Here is a 16,651-nt window from a genome sequence, read left to right on the forward strand (position 1 = left end):
AATGGGTCGGCCAGGGTGGTCAGGCTTGTAGATCTTGGGATGGAGGTAGAACCGGGCAGCGCAGGGTTCCTGGACTATGAGGTTGGAATCTGTGGGTGGGAGATCTCCTGAGGTGATGAGGTTCTGTATGGTCTGTGAGATGATTTGATGATGAGGGGCGGGGTCATGGTCAAGGGGGCGGTAGGAGGTGTCTTCAAGTTGGCGTCTGGCTTCAGTGGTGTAGAGGTCAGTGCGCCAGACTACCACTGCACCCCCTTTATCTGCTGGCTTGATAGTGAGGTTGGGATTGGAGCAGAGGGAGTGGAGGGCAGTGCGTTGTGAGGGTGAGAGGTTGGAGTGGGGGAGGGGGGTAGACAAGTTGAGGTGGTTAATGTCTCGGCGACAGTTGAAAATGAAGAGGTCGAGGGCGGGTAATAGGCCAGCACGGGGTGTCCAGGTGGATGGAGTGTGTTGGAGGTGGGCAAAGGGGTCCTCGGAAGGTGGGCGTGAGTCCTAATTGTGAAAGTAAGCTCGGAGGCGGAGCTGGTGCCGGTGGAAGAAGTGTTCGACATCACGGCGTGTATTAATTTCATTGATGCGTGGATGGAGGGAGATGAAGCTGAGTCCTTTGCTGAGGACTGATCGTTCATCCTCAGTGAGGGGAAGGTCTGGGGGGATGGTGAAAACTTGGCAGGGCTGGGAGCTGGGATCTGGGATCTGGTGTGGGTGTGGAGCTGGGAGTAGGGGCGGAGCCTGTAACTGGAGTGGGTGTGGTAGTGGGGGGAATTGGGGTGGAGTTGTGAGCAGGGGTGGTGTTCCCCTCAGGGTTCTAGGGAGCGGGGATGGTGACAGTGGGATCTGTGGGGGGCATGTCAGCAGAATGCAGGTGAGTAACAGTGGGGGTGAAAGTGGTGGCAAACACAGCACTGGGGAGAGGGGGCGTTATGTGAGGGGCGGAAGTGGTGCCACGTGTAGTGCATGAAGAATTGAGGGGCAGAAGTGGCTGTGGAAGTGGCCATGATGGGGGCAGAAGTGATGTCATCCATCACCGTGGGGACGAGTCCTCAGTGAGGGGGAGGTCTGGAGGGATGGTGAAAACTCGACAGGGCTGGGAGCTGGTAACTGGTGTGGGTGTGGAGCTGGGAGTAGGGGCGGAGCTGGGTGACCTTTCACCATTTCTTGAGCAAGAGTATCCACTTTTCAATCCTCTGGCACCTCCATCCCATTTGATTTGATTTATTATTGTCAAATGTATTGTGATATAGTGAAAAGTATTGTTTTGCATGCTACTTTGGCTAATCATACCATACATAAGTACATTTGGGTAATAGAACAGAATGCAGAAGATAGTGTTACAGCTACAAAGAAGGTGCAGAGAAATATCAACTTTAATATGAGGGGTCCATTGAAAAGTCTAAAAACAGTGAGGAAGAAGCTATTCTTGAATCTAGTCGTACATGTAATCCCAAATTCCCACTTCTCTAAGCAACCTGGGATACAAGCCATCCGGAGCAGGCAGTTCATACACTAAGCCATTCCAATTGACCATTACCTTTATCATTTTCAAAATTTTGTTCTTGTGTAAAGGCTTTGATTCTTCCTTATCTTTGTAAATAGAGATAACTTTGCATATATGAGTTGGCAGCTCTATTTATGACTGCTCAATGCAAAGATGGGTATAGTTGAAGATCATTTGACCGAGGACACTGCCCTGAAATGAACATGTAATGGAAATACAAAATACTGCCTATTTTTTTAACAATTGATTATCAAGGAAAAACTTGAATTTTCTGCTTCTGAGCTGGTGTATTTGGGTTTCAAAAATATTTCTATGGAAGTGTGCATTCTTCATTAATTCCTTCTCCCTGGCACTGATTCAACTCTGTAGACTTCAATTAATTGTGACCTATATCATGTATCATTTGTTGTTCTAAACATTTTTTTTCTCCAAAAGTAATAAGTTAAAGCTCTGTAAGATAGATAGCAATATAGCTTTGGCTCTTGTTTTACTTTGAGATTAATTTTAATTTACAATGAACTGCATTAACTAAAGCATAAGTGATGTTCAAGATTACAAACTAACACAGATATTGTGAAATTTTAAAACAGAATACAAATTGCATTATTTATAGCTATTATTAAAACTGAGATCAATAACTTTATATTTTGAGACTGCAGTTTAGATGGGGTAAAATGAAGGGAGGGATGTGACCTGTTCTGGAGTCTAGGCAGAAGTGAGGACTGCAGATGCTGGAAACCAGAGTTTAGATCAGTGTGGTGCTGGAAAAGCACAGCAGGTCAGGCAACATCTGAGGAGCAGGATGTGCCTAATAGCTGCTTCGATTGCTCAAGATCGAGGAAAGACTTGACTTATTTTGAAAATTTTAAAGGGGGAGGCCTAGTGGTATTATCACTAGACTATTAATCCTGAGACCCTAGTAATGTTCTGGGTCACCCAGATTTGAATCCCACTCTGGCAGAAATTGAATATGGTGGAATTTTAGTCCTGTAGAAGTCTGGAATTAAGAGTCTAATGAAATGATTTCATGATGGTGAAACAATTATCAGAAAAGCTCATCATATTCACTAATGCCCTTTAGAGAAGGAAACTACCAAGTCTGGCTGATATGTGACTCCAGACCCATAGCAATATGGTTGACTCTTCATTGCCCTCTGAAATGCCCTAGAAAGACACTCAGTTGTAACAATCGCTATAAAGTCTCAAAAAAGAAATGAAACTGTATTACCTGATACCAGACTAAGAACTGGAAGCGACAATGGCAAAATCAGTCCAATCGGCCCAGCAGAGTCAAAATTTGGAAAGCTGTCTAAGACTAATCAAATACGCCCTGAATCATGTCTATTCCTGGATATGATCTATCTCACTGTCCTGACAGGCCCAGAGCAATGGCAGCACAGATGAATACAGAGGTGAGGGAGTTGCCCTGGGAGTCATCAATATTGACTCCAGACACCATTAAGTCTCAGTTTTGGCATCAGGTCGAACACACACAAAAAGTCTCTGTTGAATGGCATGTAAAGATCCCTCTCAGCTGCTGGATCAGTACGTACCCATGTTGAACAACACTAGGAGCAAGCACAAAGAGTGGAAAAGGCACAGAATGTACTGTGGGTAGGGTATTTCAGTCTCCATCACCAAGAGTGACTCAGCAGCACCCACTGCTCAGGTACTAAAGGATGCTGCTGCGAAATGGTCATTAAACTTTTTTTTTACTTGTTAGGTATATGCGAAATGATTTGAATCGCCTACAGATTTGGTGCAAAAATAGGCAGCATGGTTGTGAAACAATCTGTTCTTTAGAAGCTGTTGACAGGCACGAAAGAGAATGTGAATACAGCCAAATTCCTTGCTTAAATGCTGGTAAGTAAAAAGTAACCAAAATAATTTTAAATCAATGTTGTTCTTATTATCTAGAGGTGCTTACAATTTCTGGCTTAGATAGCTCTTTCTAATGAGGGTGAATAGTCTAATTTGAGAAAATATGCTCTCCTTTTTGAAGTACAAGGGTCATATACATTTAACCTGAGTGCAGCTTAACATTTTTGAGTTTCCATAAATTATTATAAGAAGAGAAGATACCTCAGATTTTGATACCTCAGATATATTTTGATTATTAGGATTTCAAATATTTTATGCGGACAGAAACACTAAATGATTTGTTTTGTAAAACTGTAGAATGTGTCTAACTTCTTTACTCCATGTTAAATTATCTGTTATTATATAGGACTGAATTTTTATTAGTTCCTAAAATTGTGAATCTTTTCAGAATTTGTTTGGGGAAAGAAATACAAATTCAAATTGTTGATTCATGAGAAAACTGTGCTCACTTCTGGTTGGATTTTATTCTTCTGATCTCTGCCCTCTGGTGGCTAAACAAAGAATTAACTGCAGTCTGTTAGTTCTTGGCCCAGATGTAGAGAGATCGTTATTGCAGTAGCATATATAGCAGTTGCATGTTAGGACCGTACAGAAGTTCCGATTTGGATGATTCCACGGAAATTACCTAGGAAGTTGCAATTACCTGGCATCTGGAACTCTCAGATAAAGTCTTGAGTTAGAGTCAGAGATTTTCAATGAATCTGTTTTGACTTTACTTAATAATTACCCAGGAAAAGTTAGAGGAATTAAAACCTATTACACCTTCTGGTTAACTATTAAATTGAACCCCAACTCACCATTACCTGAAGCTCACTTCTATTTAACCTGCCACTGTATGAACCTTGGCGAAAGTGAGGACTGCAGATGTTGGAGATTAGAGTCAAGATTAGAGTGGTGCTGGAAAAGCACAGCAGGTTAGGCGGCATCCGAGGTGCAGGAAAATCGATGTTTCGGGCAGGAGCCCTTCATCATTGGACTAGAACCCATTCCTGATGAAGGGCTCCTACCCGAAACATCGATTTTCCTGCTCCTCGGATGTTGCCTGACCTGCTGTGCATTTCCAGCACCACTCTAATCTTGACAGTATGAACCTTGCCATCCTCCAAGCTTGCCCCTTTACTTATTTAGCTCGCACGACCTCTTAACTCACATCTTCACTTGAAACCATTAAATAAAGCTGAATATAAATAAATACTAATTTTACCTGGAATTAATATGAATGAAGACATTAAATCTTAAAAAAACACATAAAAATAATCAAAAAAAGTTTAAAAACAACTTTTAAAATAATTTCAAGATGCTGTGTAATTGCCTACCATAGCTTCATTACACTTGTCTTTCAATGTTAATTTCAATGCTGCTGACCTTTCAGTGGCATACCCAGGTTCTGTGTCATCGTGGGCAGTTTCTTTGGGGGAGGGGTATGTGATATTTCTTCACTTCTATTGTACTGTGTTGAGGTCTACACAGCAGCTTGGAATGGAGGTGTCTGGGAGCAGCCAAACTCTCATCTGGCCTATATGATACATGGAAAGCTAAGTGGATATTTTTTTGATTGGACAAATCTGTTACAACAGCAATTGGACGTCCGTGATCTTGATCATGAAGATTTTAATTAACTTGTACCCCAGAAAGTATGTTTTTAATCTAATCTGCCAGGAAGGAATTCATTGAATTCCTGAATATCTGTATCTTGCAAGTCAGACCAAAAATCGTACTGTGGAATATCTTGCCTGCAAGAATTGAGAAAATTCTCAGCTGTGCATACTGACCAGGAACAAAACGTGAATGAGAAATTATCGTTTGACCAATAATATTCTGTCTCCACACCCCTTTTCTGCTCCTGTTCGTTTATTGATTTTTTTTCATTGTAGCGGTTAGGGTAGAAAATCTTTAAGCTCAAGTATTTAAACCAAGTCTAACTGTTCCTATGTAAAATAAAAGGTGCGATATGGCATTTGGTGCACTGTGTTAAGTTTGGGTCCTCTTACTCAGTAAAAGGAGTATGATTTATATGTGTTCATATTTTTCTTCAAAATTTGTATTAAACAAATATCATATTGGTGTTGGTCTATTTTAGTGAAGAGATTAAACATTAACTAGACTAAAGTTTCCAAAACCATGATTTTAAACCATGGTTTAAAATCATGGTTTAAAATGTGTCAGAGAGTAGTTGAAGGCTTCTTGGAGTGTTTAATGGAAGTTTTGTTTTCTTTGTTGTAAATTACACAATAAAATTAAACTATTAACTTACAAACTAAGATGACCAAGTTTCTTTTAACAAAAAAATTTTAAATTAAGTTTGAAGGAGACCTGACTAAAGTAAAAGCTAATACAGCTTCTTGAAAAAAAAGGGGATTGTTCAGAACAATTAAGGAGATAAATTAAATAATTTCTTAAACCATTTGCACTACTTACCAGCACACAATAAACAAAAAAGAAAAACTTTACCTTTCCAACACACCAGAGTCTTTTTTTTGGTTAGAGGGGAGGACGGGTGGGAGACACTACACGTGTAGTATCTCGGGTTTAGCCACTGTCCAAATATAACAATTCACTCACCTTCCCAGAGCGCAATTCGAGCGCTCCCATTCAGCACCTTGCTCAGTGAAAGTGTTTAGTTTGTAGAACCCTCAGACTGGGAGTATTTGGTTGGAAATCTGTATTAGTTATTATAGAATCATAGAATCCTGAGTGCAGAAAAAAGCCATTTGGCCTATTGAGTCTGCACTGACTGTTCGAACAGCTCCATTTTGTCGCAGCAGAGGGAGCAGTGAGAGCGAGGACCAGGGGGCTGCTGGGAAGGTAAGTTTCCCATTTAAGTACTAACCTCATGGAATCCGCGGCCTCCAGTTCACAGCGGGAGCAGTGAGAGCAAGGAGCTGAATGGGATTGCTCAAATTGCGCTCTGGGAAGGTGAGTGAATTGTTATATTTGGACAGTGGCTAAACCCGAGATACTACACGTGTAGTGTCTCCCACCCGTCCTCCCCTCGAACCAAAAAAAAAGACTCTGGTGTGTTGGAAAGGTAAAGTTTTTCTCTTTTGTTTATTGTGTGCTGGTAAGTAGTGCAATTGGTTTAAAAAATTATTTAATTTATCTATTATTTGATTTTGTAGTTGGACTAAATTAATCTTAAGAGTAAAAATGGCAGGACATCACAGACCTGTGTTATGCTCCTCTCGCTCAACATGGGAGCTCAGGGTTGTAGCTGATGTACCTGGCTTCTTCACGTGCAGGAGATGTGTCCAGCTGCAGGTCTTGTTAGACCATATGATGGCTCTGGGGCTGCGGATGGACTTACTTTGGGACATCTGTGACACTGAGGAGGTCGTGGATAGCATGTTTAGCAAATTGGTCACACCGCAGATTAGGATTGCTGAGGGAGAAAGGGAATGGATGACCAAAAGGCAGAGAAAGAGCAGGAAGGCAGTGCAGGTATCCCCTGTGGTAATCTCCGTCCAAAACAGGTATACTGTTCTGGATACTGTTGGAGGGGGATGACTCACCAAGGGAAGGCAGCAGTAGTCAGGTTCATGGCACCGAGGCTGCCTCTGCTGGACAGAAAGAAGGGAAAAAGAGTGAAAGGGCTATAGTCATAGGGGATTCAATTGTAAGGGGAGTAGATTGGCGGTTCTGTGGCTGAAAATGAGACTCCCAAATGGTATGTTGCCTCCCAGGTGCACGAGTCAGGGATGTCTCAGATCAGCAGCAGAACATTCATAATGGAGAGGGTGAACAGCCAGCTGCCATGATGCACATAGGCACCAATGATGTAGGTTAAAAAGAACTGGATGAGGTTCTACAAGCAGAATCTAGGGAGATAGGGGCAAAGTTAAAAAGTAGGACCTCAGAGGTAGGAATGTCAGGCTTGCTACCAGTGCCACATGCTAGTCAGAGTAGAAATTAAATAATAGGCAGGATGAATGAGTGGCTTGAGAGATGGTGCGGGGGGAGGGATTCAGATTTTTGGGACATTGGGACCAATTCCGGGGGTGGTGGGACAATTACAAATCGGACGGTCTACATCTGGGCCAGATTAGAACCAATGTCCAAGGGTGTTGGGGAGGGATTGAACTAATGTGGCAGGGCAGTGGGAACCAAATGAGGTGGTTAGTGGACAGTAAAGAGGTAGTAACTAAAGTCTGTAAGGAACTAGGTAATGAAACCTCTACTTTTTGTCATTTACATAAATGATTTGGATGCGAGCATAAGAGGTACAGTTAGTAAGTTTGCAGATGACACCAAAATTGGAGGTGTAGTGGACAGCAACAGGTTACCTCAGATTACAACAGGATCTTGACCAGATGAACCAATGGGCTGAGAGGTGGCAGATGAGGTTTAATTCAGATAAATGTGAGGTGCTGCACTTTGGGAAAGCAAATCTTAGCAGGACTTATACACTTAATGGTAAGGTCCTAGAGGGTGTTGCTGAACAAAAAGACCTTGGAGTGCAGGTTCATAGCTCCTTGAAAGTGGAGTCGCAGGTAAATAGGATAGTGAAGAAGGCATTTGGTATGCTTTCCTTTATTGGTCAGAGTATTGAGTACAGGAGTTGGGAGGTCATGTTGCGGCTATACCTGACATTGGTTAGGCCACTATTGGAATATTGCATGCAATTCTGGTTTCCTTCCTATCGGAAAGATGTTGTGAGACTTGAAAGGGTTCAGAAAAGATTTACAAGGATGTTGCTAGGGTTGGTGAATTTGAGCCATAGAGAGAGGCTGAACAGGCTGGGCTGCTTTCCCCAGAGCATTGGAGGCTGAGGGGTGACCTTAAAGAAGTTTACAAAATTATAAGGGACATGGATAGGATAAATAGACAAAGTCTTTTCCCTGGGGTTGGGGAGTCCAGAACTAGAGAGCATAGGTTTAGGGTGAGAGGGGAAAGATATTAAAGAAACCTAAGGGCCAACCTTTTCACACCGAGGGTGGTACGTGTTTGGAATGAGCTGCCAGAGGAAGTGGTGGAGGCTGGTACAATTGCAACATTTAAGAGGCATTTGGATGGGTATATGAATAGGAAGAGTTTGGAGGGATATGGGCCCGGTGCTGGCAGGTGGGACTAGATTGGGTTGGGATATCTGGTCGGCATGGATGGGTTGGACCGAAGGGTCTGTTTCCATGCTGTAGATCTCTATGACTAAGGGGAAGATTATGGGACATCTGTGACACTGAGGAGGTCGTGGATAGCATGTTTAGCAAATGGGACAGGTGATCAGAGGTGTTATTTGTTTTAATGCGAGAAGTGTAGTAGGTAAAGCAGATGAACTTAGGGCTTGGATTAGTACCTGGGAGTATGATGTTATCACTATTACTGAGACTTGGTTGAGGGAAGGGAAAAATTGACAACTAAATATCTCAGGATATGGATGCTTCATGCTGGATAGAGAAGGAGGTAAAAGGGGTCGAGGAGTTGCATTACTTGGTCAGAGGTGATATCACAGCTGTGCTGAAGGAGGGCACAATGGAGGACTCGAGCAGTGAGGCAATGTGGACAGAGCTCAGAAATAGGAAGGGTGTGCTACTAATGTTGGGGCTGTACTACAGGCCTCCCAACAGCGAGCGTGAGATGGAGGTACAAATATGTAAACCAATTATGGAAAGATATAGGAGCAACAGGATGGTGTTAATGGGAGATTTGAATTTTCCCAACATTGACAGGGCTTCATTTAGTGTTAGTGGTTTAGATGGAGCAGAATTTGTAAGGAGCATCCAGGAGGGCTTTCTAGAGCAGTATGTAAATAGACCAACTTGGGAAAGGGCTATACTGGACCTGGTGATGGGGAATGAGCCCGGCCAGGTCATTGAAGTTTCAATTGGGGATTACTTTGGGATAGTAATCACAATTCCATGAGTTATAGACGAGAGTTGTCTTAAAGAGAGTGCGAAATTGGGGGAAGGCCAACCCGAGCAAAATTCAGCAAGAGTTGGGGAACGTGGATTGGGAGCAGCTGTTTGAGGGTAAATCTACATTTGATATGTGGGAGGCTTTCAAAGAGGGATTGATTAGAGTGCAGAACATATGTGTTCCTGTGAAAATGAGGGATAGAAATGGCAAGTATGACAGGTGAAATTGTGAGACTAGCTAAGAGGAAAAAGGATACATTTGTAAGGTCTAAGCTACTGAAAACAGACAAAGCTTTGGAAGACTATTTGGAAATTACGACCAATCTGAACCGAGGAATTAAGAGGGCTAAAGGAGTCATAAAATATCTTTAGCAAACAGGGTTAAGGAAGATCCCAAAGCCTTTTATTCATATATAAGGAGCAAGAGGGTAACTAGAGAAATGGTTGGGCCACAAGGACAAAGGAGGAAAATTATGCGTGGAGTCAGAGAAAATGGGTGAGATTCTTAATGATTACTTTACATTGGTATTCACCGAGGAGAGGGACATGATGGATGTTGAGGGTAGGGATAGATGTTTGATTACTCTAGGTCAAGTCGGCATAAGGATGGAGCAAGTGTTGGGTACTCTGAAAAGCATTAAGGTGGACAAGTCCTCAGGTCCAGATGGGATCTATCCCAGGTTACTGAGGGAAGGAAGAAAGGAAATATCAGGGGCCTTAACGGATGTCTTTGCAGCATCCTTGAACATGGGTGAGGTCCTGGAGGATTGGAGAATTGCTAATGTTGTCCCCTTGTTTAAGAAGGGTAGCAAAGATAATCCAGATAATTTTAGAATGGTGAGCCTGACATCACTGGTAGGGAAGCTGCTTTAGAAGATACTGAGGGATAGGATCTGCTCCAATTTGGAAGAAAATGGGCTTATCAGTGATAGGCAGCATGGTTTTGTGCAGGGAAGATCATGTCTTACCAACTTAATAAAATTATTTGAGGAAGTGACAAAGTTGGTTGATGAGGGAAGAGCTATAGATGTCATTTACATGGACTTCAGTAAAGCTTTTGATAAGGCTTCCCTTGGTAGGCTGATGGTGAAAGTGAAGTCGCATGAGGTCCAGGGTGTACTAGCTAGATGGATAGAGAACTGGCTGGCAACAGGAGACAGAAGGGAAGTTTCTCAAAATGGAGAACTGTGACCAGTGGTGTTCCACAGGGATCCGTGCTGGGACCATTCATGTGTTATATACATAAATGATCTGGAGGAAGGTATAGGTGGTCTGATTAGCAAGTTTATAGATTGGTGGAGTAGCAGATAGTGAAGGGAACTGTCAGAGAATGTAGCAGAATATAGAGAGATTAGGAGAGTTGGGAGGAGAAATGGCGGATAGAGTTCAATCTGGGCAAACGCTAGGTGATGCATTTTGGATGATCCAATTGAAGAGCGAAGTATATGGTAAATGGAAAAGCCCTGGGGATAATGGATGTACAGAGAGATCTGGTGTTGAGGTCCATTGTACCCTGAAGGTGGCAGCGCAGGTTGATATTGGTCAAGAAGGCATATGCATGCTTTCCTTCATCGGACAGGATATTGAGTACAAGAATTGGCAGATCATGTTACAGTTGTATAAGACTTTAGTTCAGCCACATTTGGAATACTACATACAGTTCCGGTTGCCACATTACCAGAAGGATGGGGATGTTTTGGAGAGGGTGCAGAGGGGGTTCATACCAGGGATGTTGCCTGGTATGGAGGGCACTAGCTACGAAGAGAGGTTGATTAGATTGGGATTATTTTCATTAGAAAGACAGAGGTTGAGGGGGGACCTGATTAAGGTCTACAAAATCATGAGAGGTATAGACAGGGTTGATAGCAAGAAGCTTTTTCCCCAGGGTGGGGGGACTCTGTTACTAGGGTCACGAGTTTGAGGTGAGAGGAGAAAAGTTAAGTCAAATATGCATGGAAAGTTCTTTATGCAGAGGGTGGTGGGTGCTTGGAACATGTTGCTAGTGGAGGTGGTAGAGGCAGGGATGATCACATCATTCAAAGTGAATCTAGACAGATACATGAATGGGCAAGGAGCAGAAGGATACAAATCGTTGCCAAATAGGTCAAGGTTTAGATAGAGGATCTGGATCGGTACAGGCTTGGAGGACCAAAGGGCCTGTTCCTGTGCTGCAATATTCTTTGTTCTTTATAATCCCACCCACCCACCCAACTCCTCACATTGAATTTTAATTATGAGAAAGTGAGGACTGCAAATGTTGAAGGTTAGAGTCAAGTGTGTGGTGCAGGAGAAGCACAGCAGGTCAGGCAGCACCCAAGGAGCAGGAGAATCGACATTTCAGGCAAACGCTCTTCATCAGGAATTGTGGTGTGGCAGAGTGGTGTAAGGTGCTGGATTAAGGTTCCAATCTCTAAGGAGGTGTGGGTTCAAATCCCACCGATGCCATTGTGTGGATAGCTTGCTATGCTGCAGCATGTTCGGGATATGCTGTGTTTAAGATCTGTATCGGCCCAACAAGTCCACACCGACCCGCCGAAGCGCAACCCACCCATACCCCTACATTTACCCCTTACCTAACACTATGGGCAATTTAGTATGGCCAATTCACCTGACCCTGCACATCTTTGGACTGTGGGAGGAAACCGGAGCACCCGGAGGAAACCCACGCAGACACGGGGAGAACGTGCAAACTCCACACAGTCAGTCGCCTGCGGCGGGAATCGAACCCGGGTCTCTGGTGCTGTGAGGCAGCAGTACTAACCACTGTGCCACCGTGCCGCCCACTAACAAAGTATAACAAGGTGCATTTTATCATGGCTAATCCACCTAGCCTGCATGTCCCTAGACATTACAAGGCAATTTTTTTTATTTTAGCTTGGCCAATCCACCTAACCTGCATACCTCTGGACTGTGGGAGAAAACTGGAGCACCCAGTGGAATCCCATGCAGACATGGGGAAAACATGCAAACTTGACACAGACAATGACCTGAGGGCCATGGCACAATGAGACAGCATTGCCAACCACTGAGGTTGAATCAATAAATAAGATTATTTAAAGCTGAGAAAGTCGAAGATTTCACTCATGAGAGTGATCAAGGGAAGAGTTTTCTTTACAGCAGAGCTGAGAGTAAGCAGTTAAGTTAAATCTACAAGTTTGATTGGGAAGGAATTTGTCTTGATTTGTAAATAACTGTAAAATATGGTATTGGAGAGAAGGGAATTTGCTTTGCCATGTGTTTTGAAAATCTTACGCCCTAAGTTACTTTTAGATTGTTTGGTTTGTTTAATTTTAGTTTTATTCCTTATCTGTAATAAAGTTCTGTTTTTTTTTATGAAAATCGAAGTTGCAGCCTAGTATACTTTCATTGAAAGGCTGCCATGTTATTTCTTTTTTAAAAAAACTATTAACCCAGTTATCCGGCAGTAACAACAGTTGGAATCATGATTTGCTTAAGAAAAGATACATTTGCATTGAATGCAATTCAGAGAAAGTCTAAAAAAATTGATTTCCCAGAATGAAAGTATTATAAGGAAAATTTGAACAGGTTGGGCTTCTCCTTGTTGGAGTTCAAAAGAATGAGAGACTATTTTTTTGAAAAATATCAGATTTTATGAGAACATGATAGAACAGATGTTGAGAGGAATTTTTTTTTCTTTATGGGAGAAGCTTTAGCTAGAGGACATGGTTTCAAAATGAGGGTCGCCCAATAATGACAGAGGTGAGAATCAGGTAAGCATAGAGTGGCACGGTGGCTGGGTGGTTAACACTGCTGCCTCACAGTGCCAGGGACTAGCCTTGGGCGACTGTCTATGTGGAGCTTGCACATTCTCCCCATGTCTGCGTGGGTTTCCTTCAGGTGCTCCGGTTTCCTCCCACAATCCAAAGATGTGGAGGTTAGGTGAACTGGCCATGCTAAATTGCCCATAGTGTTCAGGGATATGTAGGTTAGGTGCATTAGTCAGGTGTAAATGTAGGATAATATGGTAGGGAATGGGTCTGGTGGGTTACTCTTCGGAGGGTCAGTGTCGGCTTGTTGGGCCGAAGGTCCAGTTTCCATACCGTAGGGATTCTAAGAAGCTCCAATAGAAATCTCTAACCTTGTAAAAGGTCATTGTTACTCTTGGATCATCCTGGAGAGCAAGCATGATCCCTGGCTTCTTAGCAATATGACCAACATTCTTCTTAAATTATTTTCCTCTGCTCCTTTATCTTGGTGACAGAAAATACAGAGGTCATTAGTTGCTTCTTTACTACACCCTCACTTCCTGCTAAGAGAAACCTCTCCGTTCATCCTCCTCTCAGAACCATCATTTCTCTCACTTTGTTTAACTTCTGTCTCTCCATAGGTCCTTTCCAAGCTCCCTTCTGCACCTTTGGACCCAAATTGTTAGTCACCCAACTTTCCTTCCAGCTGATACTACAAATGATTCCCAGTCCTCAAATATTGCCTTCCTAAATGAAGAATTTTCTTCATCACCAACTTACTAAATAAATACATTGTTACACTGTCTTTGAAAACAACCCTCCTTTTTTTTGTTTTTCCTTTATTCTACAAAGTCCTTGAATGTGTTGCTATCTCGATTATTCCTGCAACTCTGTTTGAATATGTGCAATTAAGTTTCCACTCCTTCTTTCACACCAAAATGGCCCCTAATGAAAAAGTCACTAATGATGTTCACTGTTTGACTGTGATCAGAGTTATTAATATTCTGCTTGATGTCTACAGTTTTTGACATTGCCAACCAATCTATTGCGTCCAGTGACTTGCTTTAGGTTTCTTGGATGGTTGTATATATTTCAGTATGTAATAATAGTGGCGATATAATGGAGATGATTCCTTATGGATCATTTAAATTCAGAAGACTTCTTCAATAAGAGTAAAGCTATGCTTTGCAAATTTTTAGCCCAAGTGCTTGAAGTATGTTTTTACCAACTTTTTTTTTAGGTGGAATTTACATGTGTTATGATTGTGGTATGTACTTAACAATGAATTTTGTTGCAGTGCAATATTTAACTTTGAATTTTAAAGTTTCATTAAAATTCATTTTGTGTATTTTTTGGTGCTGTGATTTGAATTGGTTAAAAATCGATTAACTAATTTGCATGTTTACCTTTTGTTCATATTGTGAATCAAAGTTCTGCAGATAACTTGAGCGGAGTGCATAATTGCCGAGCATGTTATCCTTCGATGGGACCAATGTACTATAGCCCTTTGAGTTCAGTTAGCCCTTATCGATGCAATTATTCACACTAGAGCAGACAAATCTCACCACATTTAACATTGAGTCCTCCATAAAATAGCAGCTAGAAATATCTGCTGTGTCTTTGGGGCAGGGGCAACTAACTTTATCTGTGTAAACAACTTCAGAGAAAAAAATTAAAAGCTTTAGTACACCCATCAACACGTAGTCCTCAGCCTAAGAGCAGCCTGTCGAGCACTAAGTCCTGTGTTTTATAGAGCTGCATAGGCAGAGTCCAAGAGGAAGTACACATTTTCTTTCCCGCTACTGCTGCTGCCTTGAGAGCAGCATGAAGAGAGTGTATTGTTTCAGGATGATGCAGAAGAAAGCGTGTTGAGTCAGATTTTTTTTTCTCCTACCTTTGGCCTTGTATCGTATGTTCCTATTTAACTGAACATTGTCAGATCTTCAACATCAGCTTCTCTTCCAACTCACTAATTAGATTTTCCAGTTCTCCAGTATCTTACTTGTAAACCCTACCCTATTTTTGCAGATTTTTCCAACCTAATGTTACCTTCTACATCCTCTCATCTTCCAACTCCTAAGCTTCTGTACATGTCTTATTTCATTCAATTATGTTAAAACTTAAAATTGCCTTCTGGAGTTTCCTTGCTAAACCTCTCCATCTCTGCATATCCTTTAAAACCTTTCCTAGCATCCACCTTTTTGGCTCAGCTTTATGTCACATCCCTTTAGCTCTCTTAAATTATGCATTAGTCTTTATTCATTTAATTATTTCCCCCCTTAAAATAGTGTGTGTAAAAATGCTGTACAAATGCATACTATTTATTATTTGAAATATAATGTAACCTGTGAAGTTAAAAAATTATTAATTCTTAAAATGACTAATTTTGGATCACATTATTTTTATCCCCTATGTAAATAATAGTGTTTGAGTGTGTGTTTCCATCAGAGTGGGGATGCAGTTAGGCATAAGTGAGTGAATAGACATTAAAAAGACAAAGTAATCAAAGCAACTCCAACAGCGATAAAAAGCTCTTACAAACAGCCAGCAAAAGCACAATGGGCTTCATCCCTCCTCCTGTAAATGTACACAGTTTGGAAATTGAAATCACCAGCTCCACAACGCATCAGTGGACAATTAATTTTGAGAAACACATCACAATCCAGTTCAAGGAATTGCACGAATGTTTCATCTTAATACCTTATGCATCGGTTGAAATTAGATTCTCCAACCAATGTACAAGGATGTCATTGAGTAGACATTTTCCACACTTTTACATTTATTCATCTTCTCCCTACATTGAGGTAAGTAGCCTACCAAGTTGGAAAGCCATCATGATTGGTCTTAAATTCTTTGACCAGAAAATGAAATTTGAACACACCTTCAGGTCAAACTTGTACTGCTGCCTCCTTGTGTGTTTTGCATGTTCTGATGCCACATTGCTGTTTTGTAATATTTAAAATTTTAACTGTGACTGTTTAAAGCGTATTTATGCAATTATTTTCATAGGCTGTACTGTTCAGGTAGAGCGACGCAATCTGGATTCTCACTTGGCAGTATGTGAATATCGAAGTCGTGAATGCCCAAATGGATGTGGTTATGCTATTCTTAGTGCAGATGATGCTCAACACAACTGTATAGCAGAGTTGAGGACTGAATTAGAATTGCTCAGGTATGTCATGGATCACTTCAGAACCTGATCTCAAGCTGTGAAAAGGATTGAGTACTAATTTAAGCCAGTCCATATTTTAAATTCCTGGTCCTTGCGGGAACTTGTAATTTATCTGATATTCCTAATACAAGTTTGAGGATTAGTAAAAATTCATTAATTGTTGAATTTCATGCCATATCAATGGTACCATTCATAGCAGAACAATTATCAGGATGTGATGAGAATTACCCCTACAATCTTCATACTCATTTCACTAGTAATTCCCTACCTAAACCCCCCCACTGCACTCTCCTTTAACCTATCTCTTAGTCGATCTTTCTAATAATATTTGGTGCAGTGCCCACTTTTGCCTGATTATTCTTCTGTAAAGTACTTTGATTTGTTTTCTGTCCATTAAACATGTCACATAAATTCAGATGTTTCCATAAATTGTATTACAGTGAGTGGGTTGCATCTGTTAAAAGACCAGGTGGTCAGATACTATCTTGTATAAACACAAGATTTATATTTCATATAATATACATTTTGTTTGTGTGTACATAAA

At 41.6% G+C, this 16,651-nt stretch overlaps 1 protein-coding gene across 2 annotated transcripts in view; it reads left to right on the forward strand.

Moving 5' to 3' along the window:
- The window catches only part of rnf41l (ring finger protein 41, like), a 389,670-nt gene that overhangs the window by 358,821 nt on the left and 14,198 nt on the right, over positions 1 to 16,651 (forward strand). The window contains exons 4-6 of one of the 2 annotated variants that reach the window (XM_087986538.1): positions 3,222 to 3,361; positions 14,176 to 14,202; positions 15,945 to 16,107. In XM_087986538.1, coding sequence (XP_087842664.1) covers positions 3,222 to 3,361; positions 14,176 to 14,202; positions 15,945 to 16,107 — 330 coding nt within the window. The remainder of the gene's footprint in view (positions 1 to 3,221; positions 3,362 to 14,175; positions 14,203 to 15,944; positions 16,108 to 16,651) is intronic. The other variant, XM_087986539.1, reaches the window with a different exon arrangement.

This window comes from Chiloscyllium plagiosum, unplaced genomic scaffold (assembly GCF_037043375.1).
Source record: "Chiloscyllium plagiosum isolate Xiang-an unplaced genomic scaffold, Cpla_swu_hap1 HiC_scaffold_4, whole genome shotgun sequence".
Taxonomy (NCBI): Eukaryota; Metazoa; Chordata; class Chondrichthyes; order Orectolobiformes; family Hemiscylliidae; genus Chiloscyllium; species Chiloscyllium plagiosum.